This window comes from Aythya fuligula, chromosome 2 (genome assembly GCF_009819795.1).
Source record: "Aythya fuligula isolate bAytFul2 chromosome 2, bAytFul2.pri, whole genome shotgun sequence".
Classification (NCBI taxonomy): domain Eukaryota; kingdom Metazoa; phylum Chordata; class Aves; order Anseriformes; family Anatidae; genus Aythya; species Aythya fuligula.
Genome location: NC_045560.1, coordinates 141,029,076 through 141,049,324, shown reverse-complemented (window position 1 = coordinate 141,049,324; position 20,249 = coordinate 141,029,076). Strand labels below are relative to the sequence as shown.

General features: G+C 38.0%; 1 protein-coding gene across 1 annotated transcript in view; it reads left to right on the top strand.

Moving 5' to 3' along the window:
• RSPO2 (R-spondin 2) overlaps positions 1-20,249 on the top strand; it is a 109,229-nt gene that overhangs the window by 35,303 nt on the left and 53,677 nt on the right. Inside the window, exon 2 of the mRNA XM_032182056.1 lies at positions 17,948-18,136. Within this exon, the coding sequence (XP_032037947.1) occupies positions 17,948-18,136 (189 nt within the window). The remainder of the gene's footprint in view (positions 1-17,947; positions 18,137-20,249) is intronic.

Below are 20,249 nucleotides of genomic sequence, written 5' to 3'. Positions count from 1 at the left end.
GTTAAGTATTTACATATCAATTTAAATACTAATGTGTTTTTTGTAGGCAGAAGTAACTGTCATGGACTTCCTAAAAATTGGCGTCTGTTGGTAGAGATAAAAATGTGCTTATGATTCTCAGCTTCAACTTTGTGTGAAAAATATCTCATAAAATTCTTAACTAATTAAAAACTCAAGTACATCTGAGATAATGAGAGATGCATTTAAAAATTTTTATTTCTTCCTGTGAAATAACTGTTCGAAGAGAACAGATCACAGAGTGTATTTTGGGATCTTCTGAGGTAATTTTCAGTTCTCATATTAAAGTCCAGTCCTCTACATACCATTACTTCTTTCCTTTTACAGATACTTATGTGAATGTCTTGAAGCTAAGATTTTTTATTTATTTATTTATTTATTTATTTATTTGGAGATTCTAGCAAGTGACTACGGATGTGCTAAACTTTGGACAAGTATATATGTGAGCATGTCTAACAGTTTAATACTGCTAATTTTTAGGATGTTCTAGTTAAATAATGGTATGGTTAGCATTGTCTTTACTCAAATGCTGCTTTTCTGGTTCTCCAGGGGCTTTCATAATAGCCAAATTCTTAAAGAGCTTTTGCCTGTCTTTACAGAAAACTCATGTCATCTGTTTCCAGTGGGAAAATATGTTCTCTTTCTTCCAGTTAATTACTTCAAGTAAAAAATGTAATAATGAGAGTTGTAATCATGATATGAATTAGCTGTCTGAATTAGAGACCATAGTTGCGCCGAAGCTATACTACACAGTTTTCCTCACAATTAACAAATATTTATCATTTAGAAACTACCAGGAGACTCAGCTGGAGTGGTCCCGGCTCCTACTGACTTCTCTGACATGATTAGAGTATGTTAAAGTACAAAAATGTCAACGAAAACCTCTTTGAATGTTAAAGTATGCATTTAGCTGCCAGGTTTCAGGCACCTCATTTGAAAATAGTGGTCTGCATTTTTCAGTGATTTTTTTTGTTTCTTTTCAATGACTTATACAGTTTTTTACTGCTGGTTTCTCAGATAAAATGTTTTGAGAAATGAGTAAGGGGAGAACTATAAAGAAATAATTTCTTCTCTAGGAAATATTCCAGAAATGATTTTTTTTTTTAAATTTTAAATGGATTTTTTTTTAATTTAATTTATATATTATAGAAAAATAAAAATATTTATTTTATATTTTAGAAAAATAAAATCATCCAATTTCTTACTTTAAGTCTTTGAAACTCCCTTCCCTCTGAGATTAGTAAATTGCTATTATCTCAATTTTAGCAATGAGGAATTCAGAGTTAAAAAAGCAATGCTACTTGCTGTTCTGGTCTTGTTTGGGATAGAGCCAAGCCATGAAAACAACTGTGGCTGAATTATGACTTGAACCTAGGTATGTTTTATTCTAAGCTGAGTGCTCCCTTGAGTAGTTCATTCCTCCCCTCAGATGTACAGCCTTTATAATAAAAGTAAATTAAAAATTAAGACCAGGAAGACTGTTATAATATATTGCAGATCATACTTTTTACGCAGATCTGTGTGCAGTCTAAAGACTTGAGCTGGCAGAAAACACTTAAATTCTCTGGGGACCCAACTATGTGCCATAGACCATAGCAGCAACCTAGGAGCCACAGAGCACTTAGCGTCCATAAAGGTGATACTTTAACTAAATGAGAATTGCCCAGGCAGTCCCAGCAGGTAAACCATGCCACATGCAGCAAGCCTATGGTCATTTGATGGAAGAAAATTCCAATTTGAATGTAATCTGGTAACTAGCTTGACTCTGAGTATATGGGGGACATACACAAACCAGACATGAGTGATCTAGCATGTTATTTGCCTCTAGTTATGGCCAGTCTGATAATTCAGAGAGAGAAAAATAATTTTGCCTTGTTCTTGGGAAACTACAGTTACAAATTGTGGGTTGGTAAGTAATAATTTCAGCTTACTGGTTGAGTCCTGAAGCATGAGACTCTGTGATTTATAACTACTGTCTTAACAGCTATAGAATCAGAATGGTTTGGGTTGAAATGGACCTTAAAGATTATCGAGTTCTGCCACCCCTGCCATGGGCAGGGACACCTCCCACCAGACCAGGTTGCTCAAAGCCCCATCCAGCCTGGTCTTCAACACCTTCAGGAATGGGGTATCCACAACTTCTCTGGGCAACCTGCACTACTCCCTCACCACCCTCTGATTGAAGAACTTCTTCCTTATATCTAATCTAAACCTACCCTCTTTTAGTTTAGACCATTTACCCATGTCTTATCACTACATTCCTTGCAAAGAGTCCTTCTCCAGCTTTCCTGTAGCCCCCTTTAGGTTCTGGAAGGCTGCTTACAAGGTCTCCTTGGAGCCTCCTCTTCTCCAGGCTGAACAACCTCAACTCCCTCTGCCTGTCTTTGTAGGAGAGGTGTTCCAGCCTTCTGATCATCTTCGTGCCCTCCCCTCTGGACTTATTCTAATACTTCAATGTCCTTCTTGTGCTGGGAGCCCTAGAGCTGAATGCAGGGCTCCAGCTGAGGTATCACAAGAGCAGAGCAGAGGGGGAGAATTGCCTCCCTCACCCTCTCTCTATTGATGCAGCCCAAGATATGGCTGGCTTTCTGGGCTTCAAGTGCACATTGCTGGCTCATGCTGAGCTTCTCATCAACCAATACTACCAGGTCCTTCTCAGGGCCTCTCTCCATCCATTCTCCACCTGGCCTGTAGTTGTGCCATGAGACTACCAAGCCATGAGACTATCAAGGGCAGTCCAGACATTTGTGTCCTGCCTGGGATGAGGGAGACAGGCTGGATGTATCTATGATAGCAAGAAATGAGGCCCAGTGGGGTGCATTTATATATCTGAATAATTAGTTCTGGAGACCTGGTGACTACACTTTAAACAGTGTTTAGGCATTTCAGGGTTTTACTTGGGGCTAGCTTTAATGTGGTCCTGTGAACTGAGTGTATGCTACATGTTGAAGCATGTTAGATGCATAGTTGGAATGCATTTTTCAGTTCAGGTTAATTTGAAGAAAATACAGCTCTAAGACTGTTCCGTGTTGATGAACAAAGCTCAGTTTATAGGGGCTGATTAGGATTCCTGATTTATAAGCACACTGATGATAGACACTCACAATTCACGTATTCTGAAGTGCTTGCTTGACATTTCTAAGGGCAAGAACCAAATATGTTATCCCAGAAGTGGATTGTAAGAATATATCCTCTGAAGAGAGAGGAAGTCTCATAAAAAAGGGCTCCAAGACACTCCAAACCTCTTCCCACTCTCTTCTCCCCTTGCTTCCATCTTACAGGCAACACATTCCAGTGTTTAATTGCAGGGTGGATGCATCCAGTTTTATTTCAAACCTTACTTCATCGTCTAGTTGTCATCATCAACAGAACGGACTGTCTCCATTCCTTCACCTGGATAGCTCGCATTTACATTTGTTCAATTGCATTTGCTGGATTTTGTGTAGTCTTGAGGTTACTCGTACCAGGAATGGTTGCTTCTGATGACATGTTAACCCATCAACTTTTGTCACCTGCAGATGGTACTAGGAAAGATTTATGTTTATTTATTGATCCTCTTTTTGGTAAACATTGAGTAATTCCTAATATATGTATATGTTTAGAGATTTGTTGGTAAGCTAGATTTTAAAATCAAAATGCCATGTCATACTGTCAAATGACTTGAAGAAATGAAATGATAGCTTTGTCAACAGTTTTATTTCCTTCCATGCTCATAGAGAGTAACAGTTTAATTTGATTCCAAACCATGCTTCTTATACCTACACATACATTGCACACATACGTATGTATATTTAGTATCTCTTTCTTGATGATGCAACACTTTCTTAAAAAATTATTTTTTTCCCACCTGAAATTGATGGTTGGTGATTTGGTGGTTTGGTCTGTAGTTCCGTGCTTGGTACATAAGTTGTCCACAAGCTGTCGGGCTTTCCTCTGTTTTCTAACACTTAAAAAAAACTGTAAAGGGAAATAGTAAGTGCTTTTAGCAATTCAATGGAAGTGATAGTTTATTTATTTATCTTTCTCTTTGGCAAATGGTCTTGCATAGCTTTGCTTCATAGGGGTGGCAGCCTTTGGAATACAGCTATGTTACCACATTGGGTGGATACATCCTGCTTTATTCCAAACATGAGGTGTAACTGTTAGGGTCTTTTGCTTTCTCTGTGTTATTTTAAGTGTTAGAAATATGGTTTGTTGTTCTAGTCTCTATTCAGTATTGAGTTTGGGGATTTTGAGGATTTAAAGAGGTGGAGTTTGAGTTATTTTCATTATTGTTTTTGAACCCTTTGAGTTTTTTTTTTTTTTTTTTGGTCAGTTATCTCAATTTTTTAACTTACATTATTTGTTATTTGTCTTGTTTTCCCATCCTTTGAAGCTTTATTTTAATGCCATTTCCACATGTTTTTCTTTACTTTTTCAGTCAGAATGGTCTTTCGCCATACTTTGTTGTTGTTGTTTTGTTTGTTTGGTTTGTTTTTTTTTTTAGTACATGTGGAACTATGGCTTGTTATTCATCCAGTAGAATTTCCTTTAAAAATTCCCTATTTTAACTCTTCCCAACATCTAATTTTTGTTTCCAGTCAATTATGCCAACAAGTAATTTAAGCTTGGCAAATCTGGCCCTTGCAAACTTCCAATAGTCACATTTCTGGCTTATGCTATGTATTGCTTGGACAGAGGAAATGCAGCCAGACCAAAACTCACAGAGGCATTTCCAACTGCTAATTTGTGATCAACGATTACCTGTTTCTTGTCTTAAAAGGTAATCTAATTTTGAATTACCCCATAGCAAGCACACTAAATTAGCGGTCTTTAAATCAACATAATGAAACCAAACCAGCCAAACAAAAAAACAGCCCCAAATCATATTAGAAGAAGAATTTAGAGCTTCTTTCATTATCACTGTTTTTAATGCTCAATCAGACATATTTCATATCAGATTTCTCAATGCCAAAGTTTTCTGGGATGTCATTTTTCTTTTCTGATAGCTGATAACTAAGGAAAAAATTATCCTGGTCTCTTCAGAGGGCTGGAAGTCCTCTGAACCCCACAAAGCTCTAGTTTTGTGAGTGAGAGCTTTATATGTCTTGGAGTTGCTGTACACATGTTGCCTGTGACATTAAAGGGTAATGGTTTGCCTGATGCAGAACAGTGTCCCCATCACTACTTATCACAGCCTCATCGTGTGGAACAATTGGGCATGGGTGCAATTTTTAGCATTTGAACATACAGCCCTTTCTACTGGTAATGCAAAGTGAGTATCCATACCCACATTCTAATTTTAGGTGTGATTTTAATGAAACCTTTGTTCTGGTGAACAAGACAATACAGGGCATAGTGGCTTTATCCTTGTGCAAAGCCCTCTGTTCACAGGAGGCAGGAAGTTGCCACCTGTCATTCTGGAACATCCTCTCTGCTCTTTTCAAAATGAAGGTATCTGTAAGGGGAACTTTCAGAATGCTTTGGACAGTGGTAGATGTTGTCTTGTGTTTTTCTGAATTTCACATGGTTTGAGCTGAGCTGCATTGCTACCTGTAGGCCTTTTTCCTTTGGTAAGCTTTTGCAAATTTTTCTCTCATTTTGTCTGGGGAGAGTTACTTCCAGTTGTGAAGATAGTTTTTGGTTCCCTTATTAGTAGTTAAAGCACATTTCCAAACTGATTTGTTTCTATTTCATTCCTTGTGAAACTTTCTGCCTTCCTCTGTGGGATCTCCTGTGAAATGGGATACATCTGGACGTAGAGAAAACCTCCCATATTCCCATGTGCTTTGTTACCCATCCCTCCGTCAGAGCTGTGTTGCACATCACGTAGCTCAGGCTGCCTTCTCCTTCAAACAAGAAGTGAAACCTGAGACTTCAGATGCAGGTCACAGGACCAAAGGGTGAAAGAGACCTTGGGAGGGCTGAAAGAGACCTTGGGATGTCCCTTGTCCAGCCTCCTGCTATGTGTGTGATTATACTTCATGTGGTCCTAGCTTCATTCTCAACCTAGTGCTTAACCTGAAACTCAGGCTACCTCTATCAGGCTTGGACAGCTGGCAACAAGGCTTGTACAAACTCCTACAGAAGCTTTGCTAGGAGCTGTCTTGTGTCCAATATAAGGACCAGTACTGCATTTATGTTGTAAAACTTAAGACACTGTGAATATAATCTCTCATGCATTTTAAAGATTCCTACTCAGCTTTTTATGACTGATGCTGTTAAATTTTACAGACTATTCCCAGTTATCTAAACCTTAGATTTCTTCATTCTTAGGTGGTTTGATTTTCTGTACCTTTCAGTTTAATATTTTTTACCTTTTTTTAAAAGCTGCATGTCCATCCTGCTCAACATTTCAGAAGTTTGGTATTTATGAAACACTAACCAGTGTGTTCACTGCTATATAAACTGAAGAAATAAGGCTTGTTCTTCACTATTACAGATTTACAATCCACAGTCAAATATTTATTTGTTTGGCATTTCCGTTACATGCCAGTTCCTGTTGCACATAAAAATGTGATAGTAAACAATAGTTAAGCATGTGGTCATTAGTGGTGCCTAATCTAACAATGAAAAAGAAAATACAATTTTTCCTTTTGCTTATTTCTGTTGAAATTGCTATATGTATTGTCCAGCCTAGGAGTCTAGATTTAATATCTATCACATTCAAAAATATGTTAAATTTAATCTTCCAGGAAATGATGTTCCAGGCTTGAGTTTTTTTTTTTTTTTTTTTTTTTTTTTCCCTCAATCTTTTCTACCTTTTTAAGGACTGGTCAGTAAAAGTATGAAGTGGCAAAGTGAAATGTCATGCATAAAGTCTTATATGTCATTGTATTTAGTGTCTTAAGCAGAGTGTTCTGGATCTTCACCTCTTTAGCTTTAATGCTTCCAGTAATGTTTTGTCTTCAGCGGTTTGGGTGGATCTTGGTTTGGAACTCTGTTTTTGTTGGAATGCCTCTATGTTGGATCCCTGCAGCTTTCAGTGCTTGGAAAAGTTATAACGTACAATAAAACACAAAGTAAACACACCACCAAAGGGGAAAAACTTTAAATCTCTATTTACTCACCTGCATGGTAGAGATGAATCTTTTTCACAGCATCTAAGTGAAATATTCTAGATATGAAAAGGTTTGACAAAATGAATTTATTTAAATGCCTGGGACTATATTCCAATAGGATTTGTGGACCAGATGTTGATCTGCAGCAGCAACATGCTGGATGAAGTTTGATGATGAGTGTGCTGTCAGATAGTGGCACTCATATGTAGATGGGGAAAAAGCATTCCTCTACAATTTTGTAATTAAGAAATAGGCTGTGACAGCCTGTGCATTTTTAGATGATTATAGCATGGGAACTTGAAATGGAAAGCTCTGGAACTGGTGACCAAATGAGTTTTAATCACCTGAGAGGTGGAAAAACAATGCTTTGTGGTCTCACTGCCGAGATCACCCTACCAGCAAGCATGGTGTTATAAGGAAAGTAAAAAAGTGTTTTTTTGTTTGTCTTTGCAGTGTCTGCATTAACACAGTAAATAAACACAGTGTTTCCAAGGTATAGTAAGTCTCTGAAATCAGTATAACTATTTGTTCATAGTTATACTATCAGTATACGCATTAGAACTACCAGCATTTGAGCATCTGCTCATGCTTCCAAATGAGATTTCCAATGGAAGGCAGGTAAACTTCCCACTCAAAATGAACTGGGGAACACAGGGGCTATGAGCAATGAGCAATCATTCCCAACACCCTCTTCCTGCATATAAGTCCTACAAGGAACTCCTGGGCCTCATCCATAGGTGAGATAGAGCAGATATAAGTTAAAAAGATAAAGGTGAAAGTGGATGCTTTAGCTGAGGAATATGAATTTTATAAGTCTGTTCAGGAGGAGCAACTTTCAAGGGAGACCTTATTGCTCTCAGGGGAGACTATTGCTCTCTACAATTACCTGAAAGGAAGCTGTGGGGAGCTGGGGGTCAGCCTCTTCTCACTAGTGATAGGACTAGATAGTGATAGGACTAGAGGGAATGGCCTCAACTTGCACCAGGAGAGGTTCAGGTTGGAAATGAGGAGACATGTCTTCTCAGAAAGAGCAGTCAGCCATTGGAACGGGTTGCCCAGGGAGGTGGTGTAGTTACTGTCCCTGAGGGTGTTCAAGGAAAGGTTGGATGTGGTGCTTAGCGACATGGTTTAGTGAGTAATATTGTTGGTAGGATTGGACCAGATGATCCTGAAGGTCTTTTCCAACCTTTATGATTCTATGATTCTAATTATTCTGTGCAGTCGTCTGCATGTTTGAATTGCTGGCCTTTGGGGAGCAACCATGAATCTCAGATGTGATATTTTTTGTCTTTTTAAGTACTGGCTTTGGAGGATTTCTGTGTTCTACTCTGTAGACCTGTAGAAAACTAAAGGAGTAATTAATGCAAAATCTAAATAAGATAAATTGGAAGGCAAGTTATCCTCCAAAAATGCTGAATGTTAAAAATCCTGTTAGCCTTTATGTTTAGGATTTCTGAGGCTAGTGTACATGAAGCTTCCAGCATTTAATCAAATTATCTGGGGTTTATAAAGTATCCCAAATCATAAAACTACTTGATGGAAGTTTATTTAAAGCTTATGTTATGGGTACTTTTACAGAGACTGAAGATGCCAGATAAGATAGGAAATTTTGAGTTTGTAGTAAAGGAAAACTGCTCACAGCTGTGCAAACAGTACAGAGATGGGCATCTATTGGCCATATTTTGTTATTGCTGTTCAGGGTTCCTTTAAAAAAAAAAAAAAGAAAGAAAGAAAAAAGAAAACCCAACATGATTCTAACAGCTCATAAGCAAATGAAACAGAGGGCATTTTGGAGGGGTTCTTGTGTGATAGGAACTGAAGCAGCCACTCAGTGTGATAATACTGAAGCTGCCACTTTACAAATCAACAACTTGAATGCATTAAATTAAATGGCTGGTCTGTTAGTTGATTTAATGCAATTTCTTACTATAACCGAAGTGTATTGGCCTATAAATTAAAACTCAGAAATGGGATTGGAAACAGGTACATGAAAGTAAATCATATATGACTTCTGAACACAAACATAGGTATTTTGGGTGGCAAGGCTTCAAGATAAATGACCTGTAAAAGTGGCATTTGTAAACTTGTGAACCAGTTGGTTGGTGAGGCTTTTTTTCCCCTCTCCTAGGCTGGCTGTGTCACTGCCCTTGTACATGAACATACAGGGAGGATTTTTTTGTTTGTTTGTTTTTATTTTTAGTTTATTTCATTTTATTTTACTTTGTTTTGTTTTGTTTCTGTATGCACTCTGGCTGTGACGCTTGAGCCTTTTTTTATCCCCAGTGTTTCAAATATTAGTGTTGTATTACTCTGCCAGTGACAACAGGATGACCTAGGATAAAACTGGTGAACCTGTGAACAGCAAACAGCAATAAAAGCTAATGTTTCCAAGGGCGTTTGAACAGGGAATGGGAAACTTTCCTCTCTGTATCTATTTCGATTCTAAATATTTAGGATGACAGGTGATAGTGACGTTTGTGACCTGCAACAGATGTTCCACAGTTCTGTGGTGTTTTTTTTTATTTATTTTATTTTTTCCATCCTGTAGCCAGTAATGACTTCCTGTGCATAAAATGTAAATTTGGACAGCTCTGGATTTCTAGACTGGAAGGACAAGTATAGTCACTGGGGAATGCTGGGGAGATGGAGTAACTCTGAGCAACCAGGCTTAGGAAACAATGCTATTCCATTTTCAGGGAGAAAGGAACTGTCCCCTTAGGAACTAAATAGAAAGAAATTGTGGAGGAGGATTCATAACTGAAATAGAACCATGAAGCACCATTCAGTAGAGCTGAAGGCTCTACAGATGAAGGTGAGGATTGATAGGCCATAAGTAGCAGAAGTGGAATAGGGGAGTTAAATGTTTCCAACTGATGGCAGATATCCAGAAAGTAAATTGCAAGAGATGTCTGTAAAAGATCTAGATGGATGAATGATGTAAGATGGCTAACACATTTCTGTGATTGGTTAAGCTAAGAAAGAGCATCAGTAATGTTCTCAAACTATCTGAGCAACCAAGGCATCCTGAAACAAACATACCATATGTTGTCATTTTATTATTAAGTAGGCTTCTGAATTTGGTAGCAAGTATCCAGTGTTGATAGTGTCTATGGTTTCTAAGTATTGCAGAATATCTCAATGTATAGGCTATTCCTTAAGACCTGCCTGGGTGCTTGACAGCAATGGTATCTTATGTGTCTTTACAGTGATTATCCCTACCACAGTGGTAGGGAAAACAGTACAGAAATCTCTGGAAGTATTTGGCCATGTAACAAAAGTGAAGTATTTTGATCTGGAAGTGGAATAAAAATGCACTATCTTTGAAATATAGGTAGTATAAAGAGAAAGCTTCTGAGGCAAGAATAATCAGAGAACATTGTATCGCTAACAAAGGAATGAGGATTACAAAGGAAAGGATTACGAATGTTAGCGGCTTAAATGTAAACTTATGATATTGAAATATAATTAAAACCTCTAAAGGAAGTCAAAAATGGTTTCATAATGCCATATAGATAAAATTGCTGACTTACGAGCTATTGCAATATGTGCTTGCAGCTCAGAAAGCCAATTGTATCCTGGGCCATATCAAAATAAGGATGGGCAAGACATCAAGGGAAATGATCCCCCACTATTTTATTCCACCCTTGAAAGACCTCAGTTGGAGTACTGCATTCAGCTCTGCAGCCCCAGCACAGGAGCAGGTCCAGAGGAGGGCCATGAAGGCATATCAGAGGGCTGGAACACCTCTCCTGCTAAGACAGTCTGAGAAAATTGGGGTTATTCAGCCTGGAGAAGGGAAGGCTGCAAGGAGACCTTATAGTGAGCTGCCAGTATCCAAAGGACACTGCAGGAAAGCTGTAGAGGTACTCTTTGTCAGGGGGTGTAGTGATAGAACATGGGGGAATGGTCTAAGTTAAAGATTTAGATTAGATATAAGGAAGAAATTCTTTACTATGATGCACTGGCACAGGTTGCCCAGAGAAGCTGTGAATACCCCATCTTTGGAAGTGTTCAAGACCAGGTTGGATGGAGGGTTGAGCAACCTGGTCTAGTGGGAGGTGTCCCTGCCCATGGCATCTTTAAGGTCCCTTCCAACCAAACCATTCTGTGATACTGTAAGCATAAATTTAAGGAGATTTGTACCATATTTATTGAAGTGAAATGCCACCCTACAGTTTGTCTTCAGAGGAAGAGTGGCATCCTGGGAAACACTCTGGGCTGTGGACAACTTGGAAGAGAGTGATCCCAGGTGTTTAAGGATCGGTGACCTGAAAATGATTAACGCTGGGTGATCTGCAGTGTTACTGCAAAATGCACTGGGGAACAAAATGTCTGCTTCCTATGCAGAGCAGTGTGGTACTTGTGAGCCAGTATTTTTGTGGTCAAAAGAAGTTACATAATACGTGAATGTTTCAAGTGAGTAATATCTAGGAATAGTAGAGAAGCTGTATCGCTTCTGTATTTGGCACTGGTACAATCACTTTTCCACTGCTGAGTTCTTTTTTGGTGTCCATAAGTCTGTTGATAAAATGGTAAGGGATTGATCAAAGGACTGGATACTTTGCCTTGCGGTGAGACATTCTGGAATCTTGCTCTGTTTATCTTGCCCATGAGAAGGCTAAGAGTTGACCTGATCAGAGTGTCTACATTGGGGAAAAAACATTGAAAAACTGTTAACAATCTGGCAGACAAAGATATAAAAAGGTCCAGTGGTTGTTATTTGAAGTTCAAAATTCCATTGCAGGTTTTCAACAGTGAGAGTGATTAGCCCCTATGATATCTTAACAAAGGTTGTGGTAGTTTCCTTGCCACTGAAAATTTTAAAATCAAGTCTGAGTGGTTTCTTAAATGATATGTTTTAGTAAAGCACAAGTTCTGTGGCTGCTTTGTACAGGGCAGTGAACTAATTGATCACAAAAGTCCCCTTTGACCTTGAATATCATAATTCTCTTAAATTAAGACAATGAATGACTAGAGTTAACTAGTCATTTTTTTTCTTCTTTTTTTTTTTTTTTTTTTTTCCTGAAGTTTTCTATCCAAAACTTACTTCCCCCCCCCAGCTCTAATGAAAAATATGTTGTTCTCTTGGCCAGCCAAGAAAATTATTAACCAATAAGTTAATAACCTATTAGATAGTTTTTAACTATAGTATATAATATTGGTGCACCTATATGGCTGTAATCATTGTTCCATTCTGAAGTCATATGCCAAGCAAGAGTGTATTCTTGTTTATTTGCTTGCACTGGAGATATATGTATAGTATGATATATGCTATCTTTATAGCATTAACTGAATTCTGAATCTATTCTTTCTACTTTAAATGCAGCTAGTAATGGTGTTTTAGTTGCTTTGCTCCTCCAAGTACCATGTGCACACCTCATGTTTGCAATGATAAATGTCTCAGAGGCATTTCTGCTAGATTTGAGCTAAACTCCGATTATCAATGTTCATGTAGCTGCAATCCCAGTCAGGGCAAGAGTGTCATTAAGTGGGCTGTTGTACCAATAACCCCAGTTTCTGGCTTCAGAGAATTCAAAAGGCCAAAACTAATCAGGTAAGTAGTGACACAATGAACAGGCATTGAGTGATTTTAAGATCACAATGAGCAAGCTATTCTGACCCTTTAAAGAAATGATGTTAAGGTAATGATGTTTTCTAGCACCTGTTCACTCTGCCAGGTCCTCGTCTTTCTTTGATTGGTTTTGTATCCATTTGTCCATTTCAACTTGGTTTTTACGGGCATGTTCTTGGGGTGAAGTGGAGCACTAGGTTTTGAAGAGATTTGTGACAGCTAGGAAGTGGGTATACAAGAAAGGCTCAAATTAGTAGCAGTTATTGTGGTGTGGGCTGCAAGACATTAAAATCCATAGGAATGCTGTTAGTTCTCTTGCTCACAGAGCAACTTGTATTATTGTGGGGAACAGACTAGACTCATTTTGTACTGTTGGTTCTCTTGTGATTTCAAATAGTCATAACAATTCACTTTAAGCCATATTGCTGAAGTGGTTTTAATACATTTGATCCAGACAAGAGTTAAAGTAATTAGCTGACATTTGATTTTACTTGATATGGATCCAAACCATGAAACTTTGAACACTCTTAGAGTTCAGAAGTGTTTCATTCAGTGTTTGGGTATTAGTCTGTGTTCTCAAGTAACCTTTTCTAATGGTGTATTTAATCCCAGATTTAAAATAAAAAAGCAACACAGGGAATCAAGTCTGTAAATGCTTTTTATTTAAATACAGAGGATGCCCTATAATGGATGCCCTTCTAGCTGTAGAAGCAGCAAGCAGAAGAAATAGAAAACACACTATCTATATAAAGGTGTGTGTTTGTGTTTATGTGCAGTGTTCACACCCAGATACATACCTGTGTGGCTGTACAAAACGTTGCTTCTGCTGCAAGGAGCTCACAAAGTTAACAGACAGCCAGAGCAATCATGTGCTTTGAGACCAAGAGGATGGTGCTAAGTTAGAGCATGTGTGCATTTTTGGTTTTATGATGTGACGACAGCAGCGTTCTGACACTGGTTAACATTTGTGGGCCTTGTGGAAGGAGTGAGTTTTCATGAGGGATTTGGATGGAGAAAATCTGCCTGCCTGGCACACAGAGTCAAGGAGGGTGTTCCAGGCAGAGCTGAAATCAAGATGTGAGAACTGAGTATGATGTTTTACATTGCATATGATGCAACTGGTAACTTGGAATGTGATTGACCAAGTTTTATAAGCTTGTTATTTTTTTTTTCTTGCAGTCTAATAGAGAAGGGAAAAAAAAAGTTATGAAGAAATTCAAAAGGAAGTGTATAGATGTTCCTGCTGAACACAGAGGCATTCACTTCCTCATTCAAGGAGCAATTCTATGAGAACTGAAAAAGCTATATACAATAAGAATATATTGTATTTGTTGTGTTAAAGCAAGATGTAAAGGGAAAACTTTCTGAGGGGTTGAGGGTTTTGTAGAATTTCATTATAGCCTTTGAGTATAGTTAAGTTGATATCTTCAAGATGGCATGCTTATGTGATGCTGAAAAAATTGCTGGAGCATTTGATTTGTTAAAGCATGTGTTCAGTATCCAAGTAATTTAGCAGTAGAACATGTCATGATTTTTCCTGCTATGGGACAAGTTGAACTGACAAAAAGGTTGCAGAAGAAGCCAGTATGCTTGCCATGAAGCTCTGCAAGAATATAAGCAGCAACAAAGTAGAAGAAAGCTGTTTCTGTGACACACACTTTACAATAACTTACTGTATGCAAAATACTTTGAAATTGTTCAGTTTGTTGCCTAAACAGCACATTCAGAAGTTTTCAGATTCTGTCATAAAGTCTACACTCTTTATTATAGCATACAAATCTTGTTCTCTCCCCATATTTTCTCCCCTTATCATTGTATAACTCTTCACTATTTTATTTTTATTTTTTTTTTTTTGGGGGGGGGGGGCAGTGTGGTAAAGAAAAGAGAAAATTATCTGATGTATTTTTAGTGTTTTTTTTTTGTTTGTTTGTTTGTTTTGTTTTGTTTTGTTTGTTTGTTTTTTATATAACTTAGAAACAAGAGAGCAAGAGGAAAAGTCATCACTATGTGACGACTGTTATCCAAAATCAGTGTTATCTGTTATCCAAAATCAGTGTGTCTAATAATCAGACATTTAAGTAGTAATACATGTGCCTCATCTATAACAACTAGCACGTGAGGATTTCAGAGCAGTTTGCTAGTTTTAATACTGAACGTCATAACATTTGTATCAGAGGAAAAACTACAGGCAGAGAACTTTTCAAATTTGTTAAGGTAAAGAACAGGCTAGATGTGACAATTTGGGGAACCTAAATATGAGATAAAATTTGGGGATAATTATGCACAACTTACAAAATAGCTGTTACTGAACCTTATCATATCCTGTGTTGTTGACCTGAAGTTGTGAAAGATTTACCCTTCATCTCCTAAACAAATAGTAACACAAAGTAATGGATGATCATTTTTATGCTATTAGCTCCATTTCATGTGAGAATATGCCTGAACATCTCTGAAGCCCAAGTAAGTCAGCATAATTAAATTTGTCTGCAGAACAAAGGGTGAACACCAAAAGCATCTTACCAGAAATAGAGAAAGAAAAAAAAAAGAAAAAAAAAAAAGGAGAATAACATGTGGACAGTCATAGATAAAGGAAAGGTGGACAGTAGAGTCAAACAGAGACATGTTTTGTAGCCAAGAAGTCTGAATTTTGTCAGGGGTCAGTGAGGGAAGGGGATAAGACCAACATGGACATTACAAATACATCTGCTCCAGACTGTAATCCCTGCTCCCCAAACCACACTCTTGAGAATAGTAGCCTTTAGCTATGTCCATGCTGTTTAACATTTGGCCTTATATTTCTTCTTGGCCCCAGATGGTTGTGCTAAGTCAAATCATAAAAAAACAGCTTATATGTTCAGCTTCTGAAATAATGCAAGGATCATACTTTGTGTTTAGATAGTGTTTTTTTATGACAGGTCTTGCTTATTGGGTGGTGAGTCTACGGGGCACCCCTAATGAAAGTTGTACCGCTGGTGTATGGGGGGACTCCTACACAAAACTGCTAGAAAAGGGTGTGAGGACTGCAGGCATCATGCTGCCTACTTGGTGGATTCCCCAGAGCAGACTTCCCAGAGGTATGTGTGGCTTATGTTGTGGAAAGAGTTAGCTTACTCCAAAAGAGAGCATAGGGATAGAGTGACAGTTGCAGAAGGCGGACATGCAAGGCTGAAACCTGGAGTGAAGTGGGGGAGCTGGCTTCTTTGATGACAATATTGTGCAGCTGCTCAAGAGGGACAGAGAGGAAAAACATCCTTGATTTGTGGTAGAAACAACATGCTGGATATGAGATCCTGACTTCTGGTGTTTCAAACTCCAAAAATTTCTGAGTAATGAATTAATTGAAGTATCTTGCAGATTTACTTTTGCTTTGTTCTTTTCAATTCCTTTGTTAAAGTACAGGTTTCTGTGAGGAACCTTGAGCAAGCTGAGGTACAGATTTGTTGAGAGTCAGATGCAAGGAGACTAAAAGGGGACCCAGAGGTCTACAGGATTGCCCACCACGTGTTAAGCAACAATTGCTTTGGAGTACATGGTCACATACTAATTGATGTGGTTACAGAAAGGCAGTCCCTGCTGACAGTGAGATGAGGGATGCTTTCAGGCCTAGCTCATCTGTTTGTTTCCCTTCTCGTATGTCTTTGAAGAATGAGAGTATTTGCGAGATGAATGATAGGAAAAGGTAAATCAGAGGTCTTGTGGACAACAGGATGTGTGCAATGTTCAGGTATTTAAGGCAGTTGGTCTTGTAGGATGTGTCATTGCAAAGGGCTTAAGATAGCTGAGGAGTAGCAGTATGTGTACCATAGAGGATAAGGGTTCGATTCCCATCAAGAGAATATCAGAACATGAGCCTAGTGCCAGAGGACTCCAACATTCAGAAAGTGTCCCACTGGCCGAGCCGTTTCATGCCAGATTGCTTGGTTCCTTGTCCTGCCTGCCACCCACCAGGAGTGTTTTGTATAAGATAGAAACTGACTGCTGTCGTACTGAACTTGGAGAGGCATAGTGGGGGGCACGGAGCAGTGAGGGAGTGAGAATGTGGTGTGCAGATGTGCGAAGGTGAGAGTAAAGCTTATCAGCTACTGGTTCCAGAGGGTGGTGGGCTTTTTCTTTTCTTCTTTTCCCAGCTCTGCTGGTGAAGTCAGACATTGAACAACCATTTTTATACTTCTATATATAATAATATTACTGGAGTACTATGTTAGGGTGTGGATACTTTTAAATACTTTAAAATATAGCAATTAAACATACTCCTGCTTTTGTCCAGCTGCTGTCAGAGTGGCCTCTATTAAAAAGATGACGACGCCTCAAAGATGCTTTCCTTCTGTTGCATAATCTCTCTCTCTCTCTCTCTTTTTCTCTCTCTTTCTCTCTCTTCTTTCTCTCTCCTTTCACAGTAAACCAGGTTCAAACTGGCAAATTTCTGTGAGGTCCTGTGGCCAATTTAATATTTAAAAAGTCCTATTAAGTTATTCTGGTTTCAGGAACATCTTGAGCCATCGTTCCTCTGCTAACCTGCTGTGCTGACTCAGCGCCTCAGAACAAGTTGAGTGCACATGGGGGCAGGGGCGTGTTCTGTGACTCTGGAGAAAGACAAGGTACTAAAGATGCTGTTAGGATTTGTGTTGCAGTATCACTCAAGTCATAAAAACAAACAATAAAACAATTTATATGAAGACATAATAGCTGTTGACATAAAATGATAATTGTATCTAGATGTAGCATCATGTCTGTGCATTTTTTTTTTTTGACCCATTTTGTCTAGAAACTTGTAGATAGCTGCACTAAGACCCTCAACAGATATGGGATGTGCATTGCTAGTGTTGTACCTGTTCTGCAGAGGGTTTGCTGCTTAAGTTTGCAACTCAATGTTGCTCTCTGTTCAGGAGCAAGAAATTGCTGTGGTTTCGGTGCTGTATTTCAATGGAAATATCATTCCAGGTGCATAGATCAGGGTGCTGATATTCTTATATTTTGCTGATAGTTTGTGCTAATATGCTCAGGTTCAAACTAGAATTCAGCATATGAATTTTATTTGTGTTGTAATTGTGAATTTTGTATAGCTGGGTCTTCACTTGCTTGTAGCTTTATTTAAAAAGTAAGCTCATTAAATTGCCCTACATACTAGTGTAAAATACAGAGATTACATTTCTTTTTATTCACTTGCCAGTGCAGGTGTGTAGCAGCGAGTATAACCTTTCTTTTAAAACTACTTGTAATCATGCAGTAGATAACTAACACTTTACAGGAAAGAGGACCTCCAGCCAAAATAATTTCTAGATGATCTTAAAGTGTAATTTTTTTTCTTATTTTGCAGCTAGCTATGGACCAAATCCAATTTGCAAAGGCTGTTTATCTTGTTCAAAGGATAATGGGTGCATCAGATGCCAACATAAGTTATTCTTCTTCCTACGAAGAGAAGGAATGAGACAATATGGTGAATGCTTGCATTCCTGCCCATCGGGGTACTATGGGCTCCGAACGCCTGATATGAACAGATGTTCAAGTGAGTTTTTTTTTTGTTGTTGTTGTTTGTTTGTTTTGAAAGTTTACATTCACTTTTTATAGGAAGGCCATAATTCACACTCGTTTTTAAAATTATATGTTGTGGAACGTAATGATGTTTTTACAGATGTCTTAAGAGCATCATAAAACTTCTTTCTTAGGAATGTCCTGGCTCACGTCAAGATTTGTAACATTCAGTAAATTAAATTGTTTATGTATTAACCAGTTTTTGTTGTTGTTTTTATTTTAGTTATAGAGAAATTTATGAAAGAATGATGATTTAAGCAGATATTTTTGGTTTTAACAAAAAAACAATTCCTGTTATAGGAAAATAAAAAAGAGTAAGCATTAATTTAATAATGGCTCATGTAGGAACTAGCCTAGTTTATGCACTGAGATATGGGTGGGCTTCCCTTCATGCTATTTGTTCCCACACAAATTTCAGGTGACCAGACACCTCACACCAGACATGTTTTAATATGTAAGTGTTGCTATTTTAATAAAACAGATGTACTATTAAAAACAAACAAACAACCTTTCACTTTTAGCACTGCATTTTATTTGGAAATTTACAACCTGCTAATGTGCAACAAGATTCCTTGTTTGCATGTTTGTGCCTAGCAGCACAACTGTTAAAACCAATGAGTGCTCTGGTATATCTACACATTATTTCACCACTATCTGGCAGTTGTGCCTATTTGTATCGATTTTTCCATATGCTCATATGTGGACAATTACCCATATGGATTATTAATCATTGCTACTACCTCTTATTCATATTTTTTTTTCATGTGTAATAGTCAAACCAGAATTAGGTCACCAAACCTAAGAACCTGAAGTGAAAAACAGCTTTTCTCTGCTTCCTGAAATAATCAAAAGTTCGTTAAATGTATGGCACTCTCCCCCTCAGTCCTGCAGCATGTCACTGGGATGCACTGTGTTGTGAGAAAGTGGGTGCTGTCCTTCAGATCACACATAATCTTGACAGCCTTATGAGGTCATTCTGTGGCACTTTTGGCTAGAACATGAACATTAACTGCAGTGCTTTGGCCACGTTCCAGCCCACGTAATGACATCCCGCCTGTTTCTCTAAGTTCCCTGCGCGGGCTTGGTGGATATGGTGTCCTTCGCTTTGTGTTAGGTAACATTGCTGAGTGCTGCCTAATCTGTACCAGGTGGCTAGTTTTTTGATGAAAAATTAAATGAGACTAGTATGTAGTTTATATATCCCTTCTGTAAAGCAATTTAGGATTTTGGCCTTCATTTTCATAACACAGTTGTGAATTCAGCAACTTGTCCACCTTCTTCCTTTCAAAACTGGGCTGTAAAAATGCCTTTGAATATTTTACAGTTTTGGGAAATAGATTAATTTAGTTATGGTAGCCTATACTTTGTTTGTGAGATAGGAAAAATTATGGTCTTTACTGGTAGTTGTTCCTTGCATTCATTTTTTTTTTTTTTTTTTAAGTTATTTGCAGAAGGTGGATTGTGAATTCAATACAACTTTTTTACATTTTTACCACTTACAGAAAGTGGCCTTTTTTCCCTGAATTACAGGATTGGTTTTGAAAAGCACAAATGAGGTTGTGTCCAATCCATACTGGCATGTGTTGAGTGCTGCATATTTAACTCACCCTCATGCCTTTGACAGTCTCCCCCTCTGAGAATAATTATGCAGTTGCATTTACAGACCAGTTTTGGTTCCCCTCCAATGATTTTTGACCTGTATATTTTTGTTTTGGTGTAATCGCCAACTGGTGTATTTATAAATCATACCCACATTTTTGCTCTTGGTTTGGTGATCATGCACGGCACACACACGGCATTGTTGAAACACAGACATTTTGTGGATTCAAACAGACTTAAATAAACATTCTTAAAAAGTAGAATAGGTTTCTTCCTACTTGATGTTAGATAGTTTTAGGTACAGCTAGTTACAGCCTATTGCTCAGATAGTATTATCTCAGCTAAAAATAATAAAAATTCTGGCAATGTTAAAATCCGTCTGGGAGTTACAGGGTTTAAATTACATAAGCTGAAATGATTTCTGCCCTATTAATGTCTTTACAGGCACAAAAGCTGTTTAACATTTTATTACTGGAACATTTGCCCAT